The sequence below is a fragment of the Haliotis rufescens genome, unplaced genomic scaffold (assembly GCF_023055435.1).
Source record: "Haliotis rufescens isolate VD_foot unplaced genomic scaffold, xgHalRufe1.0.p SCAF_12, whole genome shotgun sequence".
Taxonomy (NCBI): Eukaryota; Metazoa; Mollusca; class Gastropoda; order Lepetellida; family Haliotidae; genus Haliotis; species Haliotis rufescens.
Window position 1 is genome coordinate 1,776,474 of NW_025963802.1, and position 21,143 is coordinate 1,797,616.

Below are 21,143 nucleotides of genomic sequence, written 5' to 3' on the forward strand. Positions count from 1 at the left end.
CATGGATCACTGTTCACCCACGGGAATGACTCAATTATTGGTCTCCGTCATGTAGCTGGAAAATTGCTGAGGGTGGTTTTAAACAACAAAAACAGCATTGTTGTAGTAGCTTGATACAAATTTGCTGGCATCAGTGTAAACTCTCCGCCAATGTCTGGTCTGCTGGGTATCAATGCTGGTTTTGAACAGTATTTCTGTCATGTTACAATGTTTCAGCTTGGAGAATAGCACCAAAGTGACACAGTACGAGATAGATATCTATCAGTGCCACACATCAACTTGATCCCCCCACCCCTTCACCTCCCCCTCCCACCCCTCCCTTGTACCCTGGTGGTGGTGATTACAGCTGTGATATTGACGAGTACTAAGGCCATAATAAATTAATTGCTAGATTATCATCCGCCTTTTCAAGTTGAAGACTGGACACCTTGGTATGAACAACTGATGACTGAAATAACAAAGATAATAAATAAACATTGATTTCAACAGTAGCAGTCGGATGAATCTGTGTCAAACCTATTTTCTATTTCCCAGCCCCAACTTGTACTCGTTTGTGAATTTATCCTCAATTGATGCTAACTTGTCAAGTTCCCCACAGCAAACTTCATAGAGCCATAGACACTAAACATATCACTTGGGCAAATCAAATTAATTTGTCAAGGGGTTGGTCATGAGTTGGGAGGGGATGATAATGTGGCAATTAATTCATTATTTCTTAACAAACGAGGGCAAAAGTGAGCGTGGCTCACTAATACCCCCGACCCGCCTAGTGTGTCAGTAGTTTCAAATTAAATAATGGATAGGGTTAGGGTTAATGTTTGAAAAATTCATAAAAAAATGGAAAATTAATAAAAACAATTTTTTTCTTTGGACTGCATCCCTCCATATGACACAGATTATATGTACTAAGTTTGAGATGAATCCACTGAATAGTTTAAGAAAAATCGCGCAGACAAAGTTTTCGGACAGACGGACGGAACCTTGGTATAACTATATACCCCCGACCTAAAAGGTCGGAGGTATAAAAAATTATCCCAATTTGTATTGTCATCACAGTGGCCATCAACAAAAACATCACAGTGGCTATCAAACACAAACAAAGACAGTTTCAAGGCAAGTGTTTTACTGGCAGTCATAAAGCACATTGATAATATTCTACATCATGGCAGCAGAGGTACATACAGGAAGGTGTCCCTGACAAGGTTATAGCTCTAGCACAGTCTCTGTAAACACAGTTGTGTGGCACCTATACATGAGGTGGTAGACACAGCTTGCCGTCAACCTCCACTGCATCACATGCAGGAAGAGATACGCCAGGGGACACAGGGATAATGGTACACAGTTCAGTATTGTAGATTCAGCTGCAGACAGCTTAAGTACAATTTAGAAGATTTCTACAATAGTCAGTCTAAATCTCGTCGAAATACATTGGTCACCTGTCAACAATGGGGTGATCATCCTCCTCGAAAGTCTTGGGGGATATATCCCACTGCCTTCAATAATCCCGAACATACTAGAACCACACAGTGGGATTCAAATTGTACATCAAAACAGTGGTCACTATAATGTTTTTTTTATGCCCAAGGTGATATAGTTTGTAGGAGAATGTAGCACCCATGGACGGTGACCAATGGCATCGTCTGCAGCTCGAGGACAATATATCAGTTCTGGGTAGCGTTGTACAAAGTAACTTTAGCCCTACAACTGTCATAAGCCTATGTTAAGGTATAGGAGTTACGATCACCTTAGCACTAAGATCACTTTCTACAACAGCACCCTGGCCCCACAAAGTGATCGTAGCTGTACAATTGTTGTATTAAATCTGCTAAATTACTTTGTGCAACAATAGTGCTATGACTGTTGAAAGTCTATGTTAAAGTACTTTGTGAAACGATACCTCTATGACTGTCGGAAGTCTTTGTTAAAGTATACAAGTAACAACAGTCATGGCACCACGATCATTTTGTGAAACGGGACCCAGGTCAAGATCTATGACTTGTCGTAAGTCTATGTTAAAGTACAGGAGTTACGATAGTCGTGGCTGCAATCACTTTGAGAAATATGACCGAAGTCTATGACTGTCGTGAGTCTATGATAGTTGAGGCGCTACGATCACTTTGTGAAACGGGACCCAGGTCTATGACTGACAGAGCTGATGCGGGGACAAGCATCCCTGTTGTTGAGAAACAATAGAGAAGTAACAATGGTTATCATGATTATGTTGAAGAAACATAACTAATAATGCTCATAACAATCACCAAAGACACCAGCACTTATCACCCACAGCACATAAAGGACAATAAATATTTAGAAATAATGGTCGAATATTCAATATTGCACAATAAGACCACAACAAACCAACAGGTATTTTCCCAACAGGTCATACTTGCGAAACCATCTACCTGAGCTGAAGGCTCAGTTTAACAAAGCAAAGAGCTGTTACTTTTAAGTTCAAGTTTGTACATGAGAAAAGGTGCTGCAGAGATAAAACTGTTCATACAGAAAGCTCTTGGCGTGCTGTTACTACAAATTGAATGCATTTTGTTTTCAGATGAGTTTGGGGTTTTTTCTGGTGTGATGCTTTGTTGTGGCCTGAGTGGAAGCTTTGTTCTAGCTGATGAATTTCCCATGAATCCTCCGCAGTTGATCGGGCGACACGTTGATCGGGATTGTCTCCCCTTTACCACCTTTGAATGGCACTGTTATAGTTCCTAGCTTCAGGGAGTCTCCACTCTTCTCATGCAGCACCTGCACACAGAACAACAGCAGTTGAGAGGGAAGTATTATATGCCGATGTAACAACAGGTTACAAGAGCTGCAGTACATAAAGACCAACTGACTGGCTATATGATCAGAGCTTCAGGTCACAGCTTTTTCTGTTGTCCAGTATGGTCTACTGAAAGCTGACTGGAATGGAATATAGGATCACTTTCTGAACATACCCGAGCAAACTGTGGTGTTGGGAACGTGGAGAAGTCTGTTCGGACCTGGCCACCCGTTCTGTACGATGCCAGCAGAGTCGTTACCTGGACCTGAACCTGGGAAACGTAAGGAGAAGATGCAGTATGGACACACGTTAGTTTTGAGACTGCTCTCTATACACGTTAGTGCTATTGAGTATATATACTGACAGATGGAATGCTACACTACCTCCTGTATCTGTCTCTCCATGGAGGCCATCTGCTCTCTACATAAGTTGGTGTTATAGTGGTATATATACTGACAGACAATCCTACACTACCTCCTGTATCTGTCTCTTCATGGATGTGAGGGAGGCTGTCTTCTCTCAATACATGTTGGTGTTACAGGGGTATATATACTGACAGACTGAATGTTACACTACTTCCTGTATCTGTCTGTCCATGAAGGTGAGGGAGGCCGTCTGCTCTCTATACAAGTTGGTGTTATAGGGGTATATATACTGACAAACAATCCTACACTACTCCCTGTATCTGTCTCTCCATGGATGTGAGGGAGGCCGTCTGCTCTCTACCAAAGTTGGTGTTATAGTGGTATGTATACTGACAGACAATCCTACACTACCTCCTGTATCTGTCTCTCCATGAAGGCCGTCTGCTCTCTACATAAGTTGGTGGTATAGGGGTATATATACTGACAGACAATCCTACACTACCTCCTGTATCTGTCTCTCCATGGATGTGTGGGAGGCCGTCTTCTCTCAATATAAGTTGGTGTTATAGGGGTATATATACTGACAAACAATCCTACACTACTCCCTGTATCTGTCTCTCCATGGAGGTGAGGGAGGCCGTCTGCTCTCTTTACAAGTTGGTGCTATTGAGTATATATACTGACAGACTGAATGCTACACTACTCCTGTATCTGTCTCTCCATTGAGGTGAGCGAGGCCGTCTGCTCTCTATACAAGTTGGTGCTATTGAGTATATATATATATACTGACAGACAATCCTACACTACCTCCTGTATCTGTCTCTCCATGGATGTGAGGGAGGCCGTCTGCTCTCTACCAAAGTTGGTGTTATAGTGGTATATATACTGACAGACAATCCTACACTACCTCCTGTATCTGTCTCTCCATGAAGGCCGTCTGCTCTCTACATAAGTTGGTGGTATAGGGGTATATATACTGACAGACAATCCTACACTACCTCCTGTATCTGTCTCTCCATGGATGTGTGGGAGGCCGTCTTCTCTCAATATAAGTTGGTGGTATAGGGGTATATATACTGACAGACAATCCTACACTACCTCCTGTATCTGTCTCTCCATGGATGTGTGGGAGGCCGTCTTCTCTCAATATAAGTTGGTGTTATAGGGGTATATATACTGACAAACAATCCTACACTACTCCCTGTATCTGTCTCTCCATGGAGGTGAGGGAGGCCGTCTGCTCTCTATACAAGTTGGTGCTATTGAGTATATATACTGACAGACTGAATGCTACACTACTCCCTGTATCTGTCTCTCCATTGAGGTGAGGGAGGCCGTCTGCTCTCTATACAAGTTGGTGCTATTGAGTATATATACTGACATATTGAATGCTACACTACTCCCTGTATCTGTCTCTCCATTGAGGTGAGGGAGGCCGTCTGCTCTCTATACAAGTTGGTGCTATTGAGTATATATACTGACAGGCTGAATGCTACACTACCTCCTGTATCTGTCTCTCCATGGAGGTGAGGGAGGCTGTCTGCTCCACAAGCTGTCGGGCAGGGTTGCTGCTCTCAGTCACAGGCTGTGATCCTGTACACATAAACTTGGTGAGAATCTATTATCTTAAAGATTTTTACAGTAACAATTTACCTGTCATTGAAAAATTATTTCTTAATGCTGTAAGATCAAAACCAGTACTTCCTCAGGCAAAACCCCTTTGGAAAAGTCTGGTCCTCACAGTCAGAATGTTTATCATTGCCTTGCAGTAGTTTAAATGTTGAATGTTCCACTGATGCTGGCAAAAACACAATTTTGAAACAAAACAAAAAAGTGGCTAAATTAATTGACCACATAATAATTTACAGTTCCCTAACACAACCTATTTAAAACCTTAAGTTGCCATTGTAAACCTTTGAGTGACCACCCACCTGGCTTCCTCTTCGTGATGTCCACGACAGTCGGGCAGCAGCTCAACTTGTTGGCTTCCTGCAAACATCATTGCTCAGCATGAGTGAGTGAGTATGGTTTTACGCCGCTTTTAGCAATATTCCAGCAATATCATGGCGGGGGACACCAGAAATTGGCTTCACACATTGTACCTATGTTGGGAATCGAGCCCGGGGCTTCGGAGTGACGAGCCAATGCTTTAACCACTAGGCTACCCAACCGCCCCTTGCTCAGCATGAAATATACCTATCTGACTGGTCAGTCACCATCTTGTAAAACTACCAATACAAGTTGGCACAATGGCTATCATGTCACTTGCTTGTTACGTCATAAATGAGTCTCTTGATACTTTTGTGTCATCATACTGAGTGACAGTGGACAGGCCACGAGAGAGAATGGACTGTCATCCAAACATAATTTAGCCAAACTAGATTCTAACATATATCATCTAAAAGAATGAAATATTTTGGAAAGCATATATATCCTTTCCAAAACAGATTGAAAGATAATGATTGTTCGATTTTAAAAAAGCCGGTATTTTCTTTGGGAGAACAACCAATCCAGAATAAAACATAATGAAATATGAGTTCTCAAAACAACAGAACCTTTGCCTCCTAGTCATGTTTATAGATTAGTATCTTCAAAATCCATAGATGTCTGACACAATTGGGAAATCATTATGAAAAATACAAACTGGCTAATTGGTTACCTTTAAATGCCAGATAAGTTGCTCTCGTACAGAAACAGAGTGATTTGAAACAAAATTTTCATTATGCTTAAATACGAGCAGGTTGTACTCTCGAGAAAACATGCCATCTATCCAAATTAACATATATTCATTATTCTTTACAAAAGATGTGGTTTCATGAAGTAAACATACAGCTAGCAGTGATGCTGTCTTCCTGGCCAGTTTAGACAGCTCACTTTTGCCAGGAACATTGTCGGGGAGATCACCAATATCAACATGACCGGTCTGGTTGGCCATTCCGATTGGCTTACTTGGGATCCGGAGTGAGGGTAAGCTGGCAAGCTGGTTCTGTTAAAGTAGAAGTTTCTAGATCAGTGAAGAGGTCTGGGAGTCCCACAATACATCAGTAAACAGGGTGGGGGTACTACAATACATCAGTAGACAGGTCTGGGGCCCTTCAATACATCAGTAGACAGGTCTGGGTATCCTACAATACATCAGTGAACAGGGCCAGTGTACTACAATGCATCAGTAGACAGGTCTGGGACCCTACAATACATCAGTAGACAGGTCTGGGTATCCTACAATACATCAGTGAACAGGGCCAGTGTACTACAATACATCAGTGAACAGGTCTGGGGGCCCTACAATACATCAGTGAACAGGTATAGGGATCCTACAATACATCAGTGAACAGGTCTGGGGATCCTTCAATACATCAGTGAACAGGTCTGGGGATCCTTCAATACATCAATGAACAGGTCTGGGGATCCTTCAATACATCAGTGAACAGGTGTGGGGATCCTAAAATACATCAGTGAACAGGTCTGGGAATCCTACGATACATCAATGAACAAGTCTGGGGCCCTACAATACAATAGTGAACAGGTTTGGGGTCAAACAATACATCAGTAGACTGGTCCGGGGGTCCTACAATACATCACTGAACATTTCTGGGGGTCCTACAATACAATAGTGAACAGGTTTGGGGTCAAACAATACATCAGTAGACTGGTCCGGGGGTCCTACAATACATCAATGAACAAGTCTGGGGCCCTACAATACAATAGTGAACAGGTTTGGGGTCAAACAATACATCAGTAGACTGGTCCGGGGGTCCTACAATACATCAGCGAACAGGTCCGGGGGTCCTACAATACATCAGCGAACAGGTCTGGGGGTCCTACAATACATCAGCGAACAGGTCTGGAGGTCCTAAAATACATCACAGGACAGTCCTGGAGGTGTTGGAATACATCAGATGACAGCTCTTGGGATCTGAACTTACCCTCATCTTGGAGGCCTTCAGGCGTAGGTTTTCACTTTTCACAAAGCGCAGCGCTTCACGGAGACAGTTGTTCTGAAGTGATCAACAACATGACATTCACACAAACAGACTTCTATCTGTCTAACAGTGAAGAGACTGATGAAAGCTTACTCTATCCAACACCCTTCAATCCTCCCATGTTACCTTTCACTCATACCACAATCAGTCGCATACCTGTTTAATTATCTACCATCAAAAAAAAATGTCATTGTGTTTCTAATAAGAATTTCATTTTCAACAATGTATTTAACAAATAAATAATGCTCCCTGCTTAAAAGATATCTGCTTCTATTCCTCATACCGAAGTACCCCTGGCTCGTCTCACCTGTTGTAGCAGGATCGGGGAGTCCTGGACGGGTAGCTCCACCCCACCCCCAGGCAAGGCAGCACCTGCAACACAGAACACACACGTCAGTATTGGGAGGCAAGTCTTTCCGGGCTGCTTCACAGCAGGGAGTCCATGTTGAGAATATGGACACACATAACTTTACATCATCTGAGTCAGTGAAGGGATGTACAGACAACTGGCAGTGTGGTAAAACATTGACTGATGCCATGACGGTACAATCCTGTCAGATGAAAGCTGAAGTTTAATCCCCAATCCAAGGACAATCAATACACATCAGACAATGTGGCTACCCAATTACCACTTCAACTACCTGTTTTCCTTGAGTACTGAGAACCTGATTAGCCTTGAAATTCCCAAGGGGAAGATGGCTAATGGATGAAACTTCATAAATAATGAAAATAAACTTCAAAACATTTTTCCAACACCCCATCACCCAGCAGTCTGACTACCCCATCACCCACCTGTCTGACCTCCCCATCACCCACCTGTCTGACCACCTCATCACCTACCTGTCTGACCACCCCATCACCCACCCGTCTGACCACCCCATCACCCACCTGTCCGACCACCCCATTACCCACCTGTCCGACCACCCCATCACCCACCTGTCTGACCACCCCATCACCCATCTGTCTGACCTCCCCATCACCCACCTGTCTGACCACCCCATCACCCACCTGTCTGACCACCCCATCACCCATCTGTCTGACCTCCCCATCACCCACCTGTCTGACCACCCCACCACCCGACTGTCTGACCACCCCATCACCCACCTGTCCTACCACCTCATCACCCACCTGTCTGACCACCCCATCACCCACCTGTCTGACCTCCCCATCACCCACCTGTCTGACCTCCCCATCACCCACCTGTCTGACCTCCCCATCACCCACCCGTCTGACCACCCCATCACCAACATGACCTACCACCTCATTACCCACCTGTCTGACCTCCCCATCACCCACCTGTCTGACCTCCCCATCACCCACCTGTCTGACCTCCCCATCACCCACCTGTCTGACCTCCCCATCACCCACCTGTCTGACCACCCCATCACCCACCTGTCTGACCTCCCCATCACCCACCTGTCTGACCTCCCCATCACCCACCTGTCTGACCACCCCATCACCCACCTGTCCTACCACCCCATCACCCACCTGACCTACCACCTCATTACCCACCTGTTTGACCTCCCCATCACCCACCTGTCTGACCTCCCCATCACCCACATGACCTACCACCCCATCACCCACCTGTCTGACCTCCCCATCACCCACCTGTCTGACCACCCCATCACCCACCTGTCCTACCACCTCATCACCCACCTGTCTGACCACCCCATCACCCACCTGTCTGACCTCCCCATCACCCACCTGTCTGACCACCCCATCACCCACCTGTCCTACCACCCCATCACCCACCTGTCTGACCACCCCATCACCCACCTGTCCTACCACCTCATCACCCACCTGTCTGACCTCCCCATCACCCACCTGTCTGACCTCCCCATCACCCACCTGTCCTACCACCCCATCACCCACCTGTCTGACCTCCCCATCACCCACCTGTCTGACCACCCCATCACCCACCTGTCCTACCACCCCATCACCCACCTGTCTGACCTCCCCATCACCCACCTGTCTGACCACCCCATCACCCACCTGTCCTACCACCCCATCACCCACCTGTCTGACCACCCCATCACCCACCTGTCCTACCACCTCATCACCCACCTGTCTGACCTCCCCATCACCCACCCGTCTGACCACCCCATCACCCACCTGTCTGACCACCCCATCACCCACCTGTCCTACCTCCCCATCACCCACCTGTCTGACCTCCCCATCACCCACCTGTCTGACCACCCCATCACCGACCCGTCTGACCACCCCATCACCCACCTGTCCTACCACCTCATCACCCACCTGTCTGACCACCCCATCACCCACCCGTCTGACCACCCCATCACCCACCTGTCCTACCACCTCATCACCCACCTGTCTGACCACCCCATCACCCACCCGTCTGACCACCCCATCACCCACCCGTCTGACCACCCCATCACCCACCTTTCTGACCACCCCATCACCCACCTGTCTGACCACCCCACCATCCACCTGTCTGACCACCCCATCACCCACCTGTCCTACCACCCCATCACCCACCTGTCCGACCACCCCATCAACCACCTGTCTGACCACCCCACCATCCACCTGTCTGACCACCCCATCACCCACCTGTCCTACCACCCCATCACCCACCTGTCCGACCACCCCATCAACCACCTGTCTGACCACCCCATCACCCACCTGTCTGACCACCCCATCACCCACCCGTCTGACCACCCCATCACCCACCCGTCTGACCACCCCATCACCCACCTTTCTGACCACCCCATCACCCACCTGTCTGGCCCGAGGACTGCCTGGTGAGTCCCTCCAAGAGGGTTTTCTTGGATAGCACCTTCAGCCTGTCCTTCAGCTCGAGCTTCTCCTGCTCCAGGGTGTCGATGTCACTCTGCAAGGTGTCCATCGTCTCCTCAAACTCCCTGCAACACAAACATCAAGTCACTGCACCACTGGAGGAACAGACAACTGTACTGTGAGGAATCTTGTTTTTACCGCAGCCAGCCACATACACAGGCTGTAAATAGTCTGGGCCAGACAATCAATGGCTAGTAGCATCAGTAACAACTCATGTGTGCGTCAAAAATGGTTGGTTGGTTGGTTGGTTGGTTTGTTGTTTAACGCCGCACTCAGCAATATTCCAGCTATATGACGGCGGTCTGTAAATAATCGAGTCTGGACCAGACAATCCAGTGATTAATATCATGAGCATCAATCCATGCAATTGGGATCGATGACATGCATCAACCAAGTCAGCGAGTCTGACCACCTGATCCCGTTAGTCGCCTTTTACGACAAGGATAGTCGCCTTTTATGGCAAGCATGTGTTGCTGAAGACCTATTCTACCCCGCAATCTTCACGGGTGCGTCAAATAATGACACAAAGTGCAAAGCTCTTAAAGCAAGCATGACAATTAGGGTCCTGCCCATGACAGAGAGAGACTTGTGACCTCTCTGAAGCCAGATCTCCATGCCTTGAGGTAATATCAGAGTGAGTGATTGGTGTATTAGCTACAACAACATCATGGACAGGTATCAGGCACGGAACAAGTAAACCGAGGCTTGACACTGTGAGCTTCAATACTTTTTGTCTTGGAACAATACGACAATATTCCCATCACACCATATGAGGTCTGATGGGAAGATTGCCCAAATCAAGTCCCATCCATCATCAACTGATTCCCTACATTCAGCTCATATCTGCATGGATGTATCTGTGTCTTGAGTTGAATGGAGAGTATCTCTATTGACTTACACACCATCCAAGCTTCCACCTTCAGACATCACTTACTTCTCCTTCTTCTTCATGCTGATGTTCAGCTCGTCGAGTTTCCGCTGTATCTTGTCCACACGACTGTCGCCGTCTTTGGAGGCATTCTCTAACTTCTTCTCAACCAGTTCCACTCGAACCTGCTGCTCACTGAGCTCTTCTTGCTGGGGACACACGAGGACATACATCTTGAGACATATACACACACCTCTCTTATAGGGACACACGAGGACATACATCTTGAGACATATACACACACCTCTCTTATAGGGACACACGAGGATATACATCTTGAGACATATACACACACCTCTCTTATAGGGACAAACGAGGACATACATCTTGAGACATATACACAGACCTCTCTCATAGGGACAAACGAGGACATACATCTTGAGACATATACACAGACCTCTCTTATAGGGACACACGAGGACGTACATCTTGAGACATATGCACAGACCTCTCTCATAGGGACACACGAGGACATACATCTTGAGACATATGCACAGACCTCTCTTATAGGGACACACGAGGACATACATCTTGAGACATATACACAGACCTCTCTTATAGGGACACACGAGGACATACATCTTGAGACATATACACAGACCTCTCTTATAGGGACACACGAGGACATACATCTTGAGACATATACACAGACCTCTCTTATTGGGACACACGAGGACATACATCTTGAGACATATACACACACCTCTCTTATAGGGACACACGAGGACATACATCTTGAGACATATACACAGGCCTCTCTTATAGGGACACACGAGGACGTACATATTGAGACATATACACACACCTCTCTTATAGGGACACACGAGGACATACATCTTGAGACATATACACACACCTCTCTTATAGGGACACACGAGGACATACATCTTGAGACATATACACAGACCTCTCTTATAGGGACACACGAGGACGTACATCTTGAGACATATACACACACCTCTCTTATAGGGACACACGAGGACGTACATCTTGAGACATATACACACACCTCTCTTATAGGGACACACGAGGACATACATCTTGAGACATATACACACACCTCTCTTATAGGGACACACGAGGACATACATCTTGAGACATATACACAGACCTCTCTTATAGGGACACACGAGGACGTACATCTTGAGACATATACACACACCTCTCTTATAGGGACACACGAGGACATACATCTTGAGACATATACACAGGCCTCTCTTATAGGGACACACGAGGACATACATCTTGAGACATATACACAGACCTCTCTTATAGGGACACACGAGGACATACATCTTGAGACATATACACAGGCCTCTCTTATAGGGACACACGAGGACATACATCTTGAGACATATACACAGACCTCTCTCATAGGGACACACGAGGACATGCCTCTTGAGACATATACACAGACCTCTCTTATAGGGACACACGAGGACATACATCTTGAGACATATACACAGACCTCTCTTATAGGGACACACAAGGACGTACATCTTGAGACATATACACAGACCTCTCTTATAGGGACACACGAGGACATACATCTTGAGACATATACACAGACCTCTCTCATAGGGACACACGAGGACGTACATATTGAGACATATACACACACCTCTCTTATAGGGACACACGAGGACATACATCTTGAGACATATACACACACCTCTCTTATAGGGACACACGAGGACATACATCTTGAGACATATACACAGACCTCTCTTATAGGGACACACGAGGACGTACATCTTGAGACATATACACACACCTCTCTTATAGGGACACACGAGGACATACATCTTGAGACATATACACAGGCCTCTCTTATAGGGACACACGAGGACATACATCTTGAGACATATACACAGACCTCTCTTATAGGGACACACGAGGACGTACATCTTGAGACATATACACAGACCTCTCTTATAGGGACACACGAGGACGTACATCTTGAGACATATACACACACCTCTCTTATAGGGACACACGAGGACGTACATCTTGAGACATATACACACACCTCTCTTATAGGGACACACGAGGACATACATCTTGAGACATATACACAGACCTCTCTCATAGGGACACACGAGGACATGCCTCTTGAGACATATACACAGACCTCTCTTATAGGGACACACGAGGATGTAACTCTTGTTGAGAAATACACAGACCTCTCTTATTAGACATACAAGGATGTGCACAATAATAACCATATTGTGGAGACATATACACATTTAAGCAGGCCTTGTAAACAAGCCTTATGGGGCCCTGTACATTCTTTGATGAATGGCGTTAACATTCACCTTTACAGAACAGGTGCCTGTCATACTGGTCACCAACATCATACCCAATGATCCTGCCACATTGTGGAGAGGAAGTTGTAAATAGGCTTAATGATCATATGATTCAAGTCCCACAATACACCATCGCAAGGTCCTCAGAATCAGTTCAGCTCATTTTTAAAATTTCGTTCACACCAAGAGACCAGAGTGTCATTCATTGACAGAAACAAGGGGTCCGGAAACTGTCATATGCGCCGGATATGTCCGATTGGGAATCTCAAATGTCCGGTTTAAAATATTGCTTACCAGACATTTAAATTTTTCTGTCTGGCCATTTTAAAAACAAAGAGGAGTCCAAATAATTGATGAGCATTATCGGATTTATTGACTGTTATTTCCGGTATTACGTGATCGCGGTGATCGGCTGATAATGTTTTCTGAGATTGGGGAAAACATCGTGTCATTGGAAAACTTGAAGTTTGTTAAAAATGTTAGTAAATTTTGGGAGCCATGCTTTACCGCACGCTATAACCAAGTTAGCACTATATTAAAGCACGCAATAACGAGGGAACACTGAAAGTAACAACTTGTAATGTGTGTGAAAAGTCATACTAAAATACGCTAATTGAAGGGGGCGTGGCCTAAATGCAAATGTCCGATTTGTATTTTAAATTTTCCGGACCCCTGACAGAAACCGTGACTTTTCTCTAGAGGAAAATTACCTTACCAGCAAATCAGTTCAGCTAAGTTTTAAAAGTTCCGTTGTCCACCACGTGCACACACCGAGTACCTGACAGTGCCGCCTTCAACAAGTGGGCCGAATCTCACCTTGAGTCTCAGCTGTTTCTTCAGCTCCTTCACATCATCATCCTTGGCATCCATCTTGAACTTCATGACCTCAATGTCCGCAATCTGGGACCTGACCATGTTAGCACGCTGCTTGACTGGTGGCACCACCTGGTGAGGGAAAACACAAAAATGTAGAAACAGCCAAACAAGCGAACACACTCCTTACATTGACAGCTAATGAAGGAGTGAGTATGACAATGGGGTCTGAAAGTATTGCAGCTACATCTTGACAGCATGTCTACATCATAGCCTGAAACAAACCTGTAGTAGACAGGGATATCTGATGCTGGCATCTGGGGCTTCTCGGGGCAAGAGTGAGTGAGTGAATCTAATGCTAGCATCTGGGGCTTCTCAGGCAAGAGTGAGTGAGTGAATCTAATGCTGGCATCTGGGGCTTTTCATACAAGAGTTAGTGAGTGAGTGAGTGAATCTAATGCTAGCATCTGGGGCTTCTCAGGCAAGAGTGAGTGAGTGAGTGAGTGAGTGAGTGAGTGAGTGAGTTTGTGAGTATGGTTTTACGCCGCTTTTAGCAATATTCCAGCAATATCACGGCGGGGGACACCAGAAATGGGCTTCACACATTGTACCCATGTCGGGAATCGAACCCGGGTCTTTGGCGTGACGAGCGAACGCTTTAACCACTAGGCTACCTGACCGCCCCAGTGAGTGAGTGAATCTAATGTGATCTGGGAGCTTCTCATACAAGAGTTAGTGAATGAATCTAATGTTATCGGGGGGCTTCTCATACAAGGGCTAGTGAGTGAATCTAATGTAATCTGGGGGCTTCTCATACAAGAGTTAGCAAGTGACTCTAATGTTATCTGGGGGCTTCTCATACAAGAGATAGTGAGTGAATCTAATGTAATCTCGGGGCTTCTCATACAAGAGTTAGTGAGTGAATCTAATGTAATCTGGGGGCTTCTCATACAAGAGTTAGTGAGTGAATCTAATGTAATCTGGGGGCTTCTCATACAAGAGTTAGTGAGTGAGTGAATCTTATGTAATCTTGGGGCTTCTCAAACAAGAGTGAGTGAGTGAATCTAATGTAATCTGGGGGCTTCTCAAACAAGAGTTAGTGAGTGAATCTGATGTAATCTGGGGGCTTCTCATACAAGAGTTAGTGAGTGAATCTAATGTAATCTGGGGGCTTCTCATACAAGAGTTAGTGAGTGAATCTAATGTAATCTGGGGGCTTCTCATACAAGAGTTAGTGAATGAATCTAATGTAATCTGGGGGCTTCTCATACAAGAGTTAGCGAGTGAATCTAATGTTATCTGGGGGCTTCTCATACAAGAGTTAGTGAGTGAATCTAATGTTATCTTGGGGCTTCTCATTCAAGAGTTAGTGAGTGAATCTAATGTAATCTGGGGGCTTCTCATACAAGAGTTAGTGAGTGAATCTAATGTTATCTGGGGGCTTCTCATACAATAGTTAGTGAGTGAGTGAGTGAATCTAATGTATTCTGGGGGCTTCTCATACAAGAGTTAGTGAGTGAGTGAATCTAATGTAATCTGGGGGCTTCTCATACAAGAGTTAGTGAGTGAATCTGATGTTATCTGGGGGCTTCTCAAACAAGAGTTAGTGAGTGAATCTAATGTGATCTGGGGCTTCTCATACAAGAGTTAGTGGGTGAGTGAATCTAATGTAATCTGGGGGCTTCTCATACAAGAGTTAGTGAGTGAATCTGATGTTATCTGGGGGCTTCTCAAACAAGAGTTAGCGAGTGAATCTAATGTTATCTGGGGGCTTCTCATACAAGAGTTAGTGAGTGAGTGAATCTAATGTAATCTTGGGGCTTCTCATACAAGAGTTAGTGAGTGAATCTAATGCTGTAACCTGGAAGCTTCTCATATAAGATATTCTATTCACAATGAAGCTGAAAAAAATATTAAACTTAATCATTCAGACTGTAATATCCAATTATTTCTCATGATCATTATAGGAAATAATTCAAATAAGATTTAACATGCCCTTTAAGAATTGGGACTTTTAAAAAATGTTTATATTCATGATATCAATGCTGTTTAGAGCCCTACTTGAAAACAACCAAGGCAATTGCCATCTGTGTGTCCAACAAACAAAGCTGCATGCAAACACACATCTCACAACCAGCTTGGTCATGGAAACAATGCTGAAAAAAGACTGACATGACACTGTTGTCATGGACACAGTGTTGATTACAAGCTGATAGCACACTGTTGTCATGGAAACAATGATGAATACAAGCTGGCATTACACTGTTGTCATGGAAACAATGATGAATACAAGCTGGCATTACACTGTTGTCATGGAAACAATGATGAATACAAGCTGGCATTACACTGTTGTCATGGAAACAATGATGAATACAAGCTGGCATTACACTGTTGTCATGGAAACAATGATGAATACAAGCTGGCATAACACTGTTCTCATCAACATAATACACTGATAAGCATCATGCATGATGAACTCAATATTTCACAATCGTAAACACGAAAGAAGCAGTTGAAATAAGACATTCCAAAACTAAATTAACACTTTTCTGTAGTTTCTTTGCATGAGAAAGTATAACATGCAATTGTAGAAAATGAATCATTGTCTTTTTGCACACAAACTTAAAGATATTCATCTAAATTACAATACACAGGTGAATGTTACCACTGTTTTGGATGAAGTTATAAATCCTGATGGCTGGAAAACAATGGCATGGGAAGATTGGTATGGTTATAGTCATGACTTCTTGAAGCCATCATGTTGAATGGCCAGTGTTCCCGTTTACCGGTAATTATCAGTTTTTTACCAGTAAAATTTGTCTTGGACCGGTAATTCATGTAACTGTCAGTCCCTGTGGACCGGCAAATGAAGCAAATTATAAATCTTTGTTGTTGAACAAAACAGTAAAGTAGTCTCAAACGAAAGTGAACTTTGTGTTACTTCAGAGATAACATCATTGAATTTGTTAGCCATGAGTGAGTGAGTGAGTGAGTTGGGTTTAACGCCACTTTTAACAGTATTCCAGTTATATCACGGCGTGTCAGCTGAATGTGGGAGGAAAGCCCGAAGTGATGCAGGTTTACAACTTCAGTGAAACCCATGAGCACGGGTATGGTGCTGACAAACCTAGAACCATAATCGGGGCGAATCGGGATTCGAACCCACAATCATAGGTTTCTGGCGTGCACAGCCAATTGCTGCGCCTCAGACGACTGGGCCACCTGTGCCCCTTTGCCAGCCATGAACTTACACAGCATTGTTGATGATGTCGAAAGAATTAAAACTAGGTAAATGTTGGGACTGACAAAAATTAGGGGGGAGTGTTAATTTTTAGAGTTTCAAAAACTAGCGGGAACACTGATGGCCACATTATGGGCCTAACATATCATTGTACCAAGGTGGGAAACTGAACCTGGGTCTTCTGCCTGACAGCAAATGCTTTAACCACTGGGCTACCCCGCCACATCAGAAACAGATGAGGTCATAAATGTTTAGGACTTGTATACCTCTGATACTGTCAGAATACTCAGTCTACGTGAGATCAACACATGGATGACTGAAGGTCAGATCTTTATATCACATATTTAAACCATTGCCACCCTCTGGTGCAGACATGATGGAATTAAACTTGAGGCTTTGAAACATCCATCGTGTCATCCAAACAAGGGAATTACCCATCCAACAGCTCCCGCCTAGTCAGTGTTCTTAAAGGGGAAACTGCAGTTCATGTGGATTACTGCTATAGTTATTAATTCCACCTGATTTTTTACTTTTAACAATAAGGTTATGACAAGGACCTCTTAACGTTTCTGCTTAAGTTCGAACACTGCTAGTTCCAATTTGTTATTTATCTGTCCCCACCATTCCAAACCATCTCCTATTTTTCTGTCTGTGTGTTGCAGTCAGTATAGTTGTCATTGGTCAAAGGAAACTAACACTGAGTAAATAATTGGATTACAATGACAGTACAGATGTCATGCAATGCAGAGCTCCAACAGGACTCCATTCCTGCGACATACAATGTCCAGGGATTTATCCAGGGTTCTAAACTAAGCACCCCTGGCAGGCAAATTGGGAAAAATCATTATTTTGTTCAAAATTGGGATTTTTTAAAGTTCTATTTTTCGTAAAATGAGAGGAAAGCCCATTTGAACATTGTATTTTGAGATTGCACTTAATGCAATAATATATAACTAAGCATTACATCTTCCTATTTATACGTCCTGTTGAAAAAGTTTTTTTCTACAAAGCCATAAAATTAGCTATTTGTTATATACATATATGTTAAATTGGGAAACTTCCATTTTGGGAATGTTAAATGACATTTGCTGCAGACTTGAAGCCTAATATTGGCCTCTGAGCACGTCTAGATAAATCCCTGATGTCACAACACCAAATCCTTGAAGTACACAAAATTCTAAGCCTCAAGGTTTATATGACTTTGGAATTCCGTCAGGAGCAATTACCACTGTAAATGTCCTGCCTTCTGTGGCCGGCCAGTGGAACTCAAAACACAGTGGACAGCTGGACTGATCACGAGACAGACAAAACATACACGTACCGTCATGTCCCTGGTGCCATCAAAGTCGTACTCGCCATTCTCCATGGCGTTGGCCAGCTTGTTCATCGTCCCAACCACAATACCGAATGAGAGCCTGCAATCACAACCATATATCATGCTTTGCCTCTAATTATATAAAGTGGATAAGATCAGAGCAACATCCACACTATTCTTGCAGCCACTATTCTAATTTCAAAATGATGGAAAGAGTGAGTGAGTGAGTTAAAATTTAACATCACATCGGCAATATTTCAGCCGTATCGTGACGAGAGAAAGTACTCCATTCAAAATAGATATATTTAGACTGTATTAAAAAAACTGTCGTTGGAGGACAGTAAAATAACTAGACTTATCACACATTTTATTTGAAACTAGAATAGAACCATAAAAAGATAAAACCATGCATAACAATACATGATAATAACGAGCTATAGATTGCCAGGCACTGAAGGTAGATCCCCATACTAGGGACCATGGGGACTCACAGTACCTTTGCTACCTGCATGGGTGAGGTGAGGTGAAATCGGTTTAACATCGCTTCCAAGATTATTGCAATTATACAGCGACGTGCATGCACGTGTGTGTGTGTGTGTGTGTGTGTGTGGCTGCTTGTACTAGTCCGGACTGATGCCGATTTATAGTGCTAGCCCACTGAGATACCATGCCACAGTTGAACATGAATACCCCACTCAGACACAGTATACTGACTCCGAGCCGACCAGTCCTTGTTTTAGCCCCTTATGCCGAGCGCCAGACAGGGTAACAACAAGTACCATCTTTTAACGTCTTGGTATGACGCAGCAGAGGATCAAACCCCGGACTGTCCGCTCTCCGGGCAGACGCTCTACCACTAGACCATGGAGGCAGTCTGCTACCTGCATGGACCAAATGATGGAAAGAGAGAGATGGTATACCATGGTGCAGTTAGCAGTTATACAGTTAACTCAAAGCTGCCTGTAATGTAAACAAGTCTGGTCTTATTGTCTTTAGCTTTATGCCACTTTCAGCAGTCTTCTTTAAAATGATAATTCCTTAAATATCCCTGACTGACCTCAGACACTCATAGGGTCCATTGTCTTCCTTGCCATAGACCCGGTCTGTGGCCTGGTATGCCAGCTCCTCCAGTTTCTTGGGCATAAGACCCTCAGCATCTAGACAAATCGTGAATGAACATTAGCTCATCATCTGGCGAATGTCAGGCCATATCATGAACAGACACTAGTACTCTTGTCTTCAACATACTCATACTCCGTCTGGAGAGACTTGTCGTGCTAAGAATGACTAAAACCACTTCAAATCTTATATGGTGATAAGTCACAAGACTGACGAATTTACCCAACACTTTTTGTGATGAAGGTATGGTATACAGAGATATTACACCTCTAGGGGTGAGATACAGATACAATATCTCCCTTAATTACTTACTGTATGAAACGTTATGATCACTGATGGTACAATTATGCTGACAGGAAAACAAATGTTGAAGAAAAGGTGCAGCATTGATAAAAGATAAACTGAATTAAAGCCAGGAGTAGATTAAGATGCTGTAAAATAAAAGTAAGTTTGCAGCACTGTGAGGGTGTGGAGGGAAGGGTGCCATCTCATATCTCAGTCACTGCAACTACTTAAATCAAGTAGTACTAGTGTCAATAAGTGCCAAAATCAAAAAGAATTAAGAATTCAAAGAATTAAATCTTTATATTTAATGTCTTATTCAAGATATCATATTCAACCAAATACCAATAAAAGACTTCGTAAAAAACTTTCCAAAGAGATTTACTTGGCCAAATTTTTTTCTAAATGTCTTATTATCTTTATGAAGGTTTCATAAAACCAAATATTACATTTTAAAACACATCCATATATATAGTCTTGATGAGGTGCCCCCCTAACTCCCCCCACAACCCAACACCACCCCCATGCTAGTCCGGCTAGGCTTTTGGTACCCCCAGCTACTGGAGAGAGAGCTACCGAGTAGCCATCATGCAGGTTAGTAGCACCACAGAGGATTCCGCATTCATAACATGCATACCATTAGTACATGATAATGATTCAATGATAATCGTTTCCCTATTCTCAATGCAATATGGTTACCAGCCCCTGCACTCTGTCAGATCAGCGGCCGACTTCTGCCAGAATGTTGTCAAGCAGCCATGCCATCCACCTACACAAGGTCACAGCTTTGTTTGTCTGTTTGTTGTTTAACTCCGCACTCAGCAATATTTCAGCTATATAAATGGCGGTCTGTAAATAATCATGTCTGGACCAAACAATCCAGTGATTGATATCATGATCATCGATCCACGCAAATAGAATACGATGACATGCATCAAGCAAGTCAGCGAGTCTGACCACCCGATGCCATTTGTCGCCTGTTACGGCAAGCATGGGTTGCTGTAGACCTATTCTACCCCGGATCTTCACGGGTCCAAAGTCACAGTATGCCATTGGGGCAACAGAACACAGCTGATCAGCAAAGCTTCAACCAGATCTTCCAAAACATACGTTATCATTTTGGCCACCCAACCACCAATTCTGGAGCCTTCTTAGACACACGTCCTGTACAAGTTCAAGCTCAAACATGCTCTGTTATGCATGTCATGTT

General features: G+C 44.2%; 1 protein-coding gene across 4 annotated transcripts in view; it reads right to left on the reverse strand.

The window, feature by feature from the left end:
* Window positions 1–1,106: 1,106 nt before the first annotated feature.
* Window positions 1,107–21,143, reverse strand: part of LOC124111738 (dynactin subunit 1-like) — a 51,180-nt gene continuing 31,143 nt past the window's right edge. For all 4 annotated transcript variants that reach the window (XM_046471533.2, XM_046471532.2, XM_046471531.2 and 1 more), the window contains 12 exons: window positions 19,590–19,689; window positions 18,539–18,632; window positions 13,980–14,108; window positions 10,864–11,006; window positions 9,852–9,994; window positions 7,423–7,487; window positions 7,059–7,130; window positions 5,963–6,118; window positions 5,064–5,121; window positions 4,634–4,725; window positions 2,943–3,038; window positions 1,107–2,748 (listed from right to left, as the gene is read on the reverse strand). In XM_046471533.2, the coding sequence (XP_046327489.1) occupies window positions 2,611–2,748; window positions 2,943–3,038; window positions 4,634–4,725; window positions 5,064–5,121; window positions 5,963–6,118; window positions 7,059–7,130; window positions 7,423–7,487; window positions 9,852–9,994; window positions 10,864–11,006; window positions 13,980–14,108; window positions 18,539–18,632; window positions 19,590–19,689 (1,286 nt within the window). In that variant the 3' untranslated portion in view covers window positions 1,107–2,610. The remainder of the gene's footprint in view (window positions 2,749–2,942; window positions 3,039–4,633; window positions 4,726–5,063; window positions 5,122–5,962; window positions 6,119–7,058; window positions 7,131–7,422; window positions 7,488–9,851; window positions 9,995–10,863; window positions 11,007–13,979; window positions 14,109–18,538; window positions 18,633–19,589; window positions 19,690–21,143) is intronic.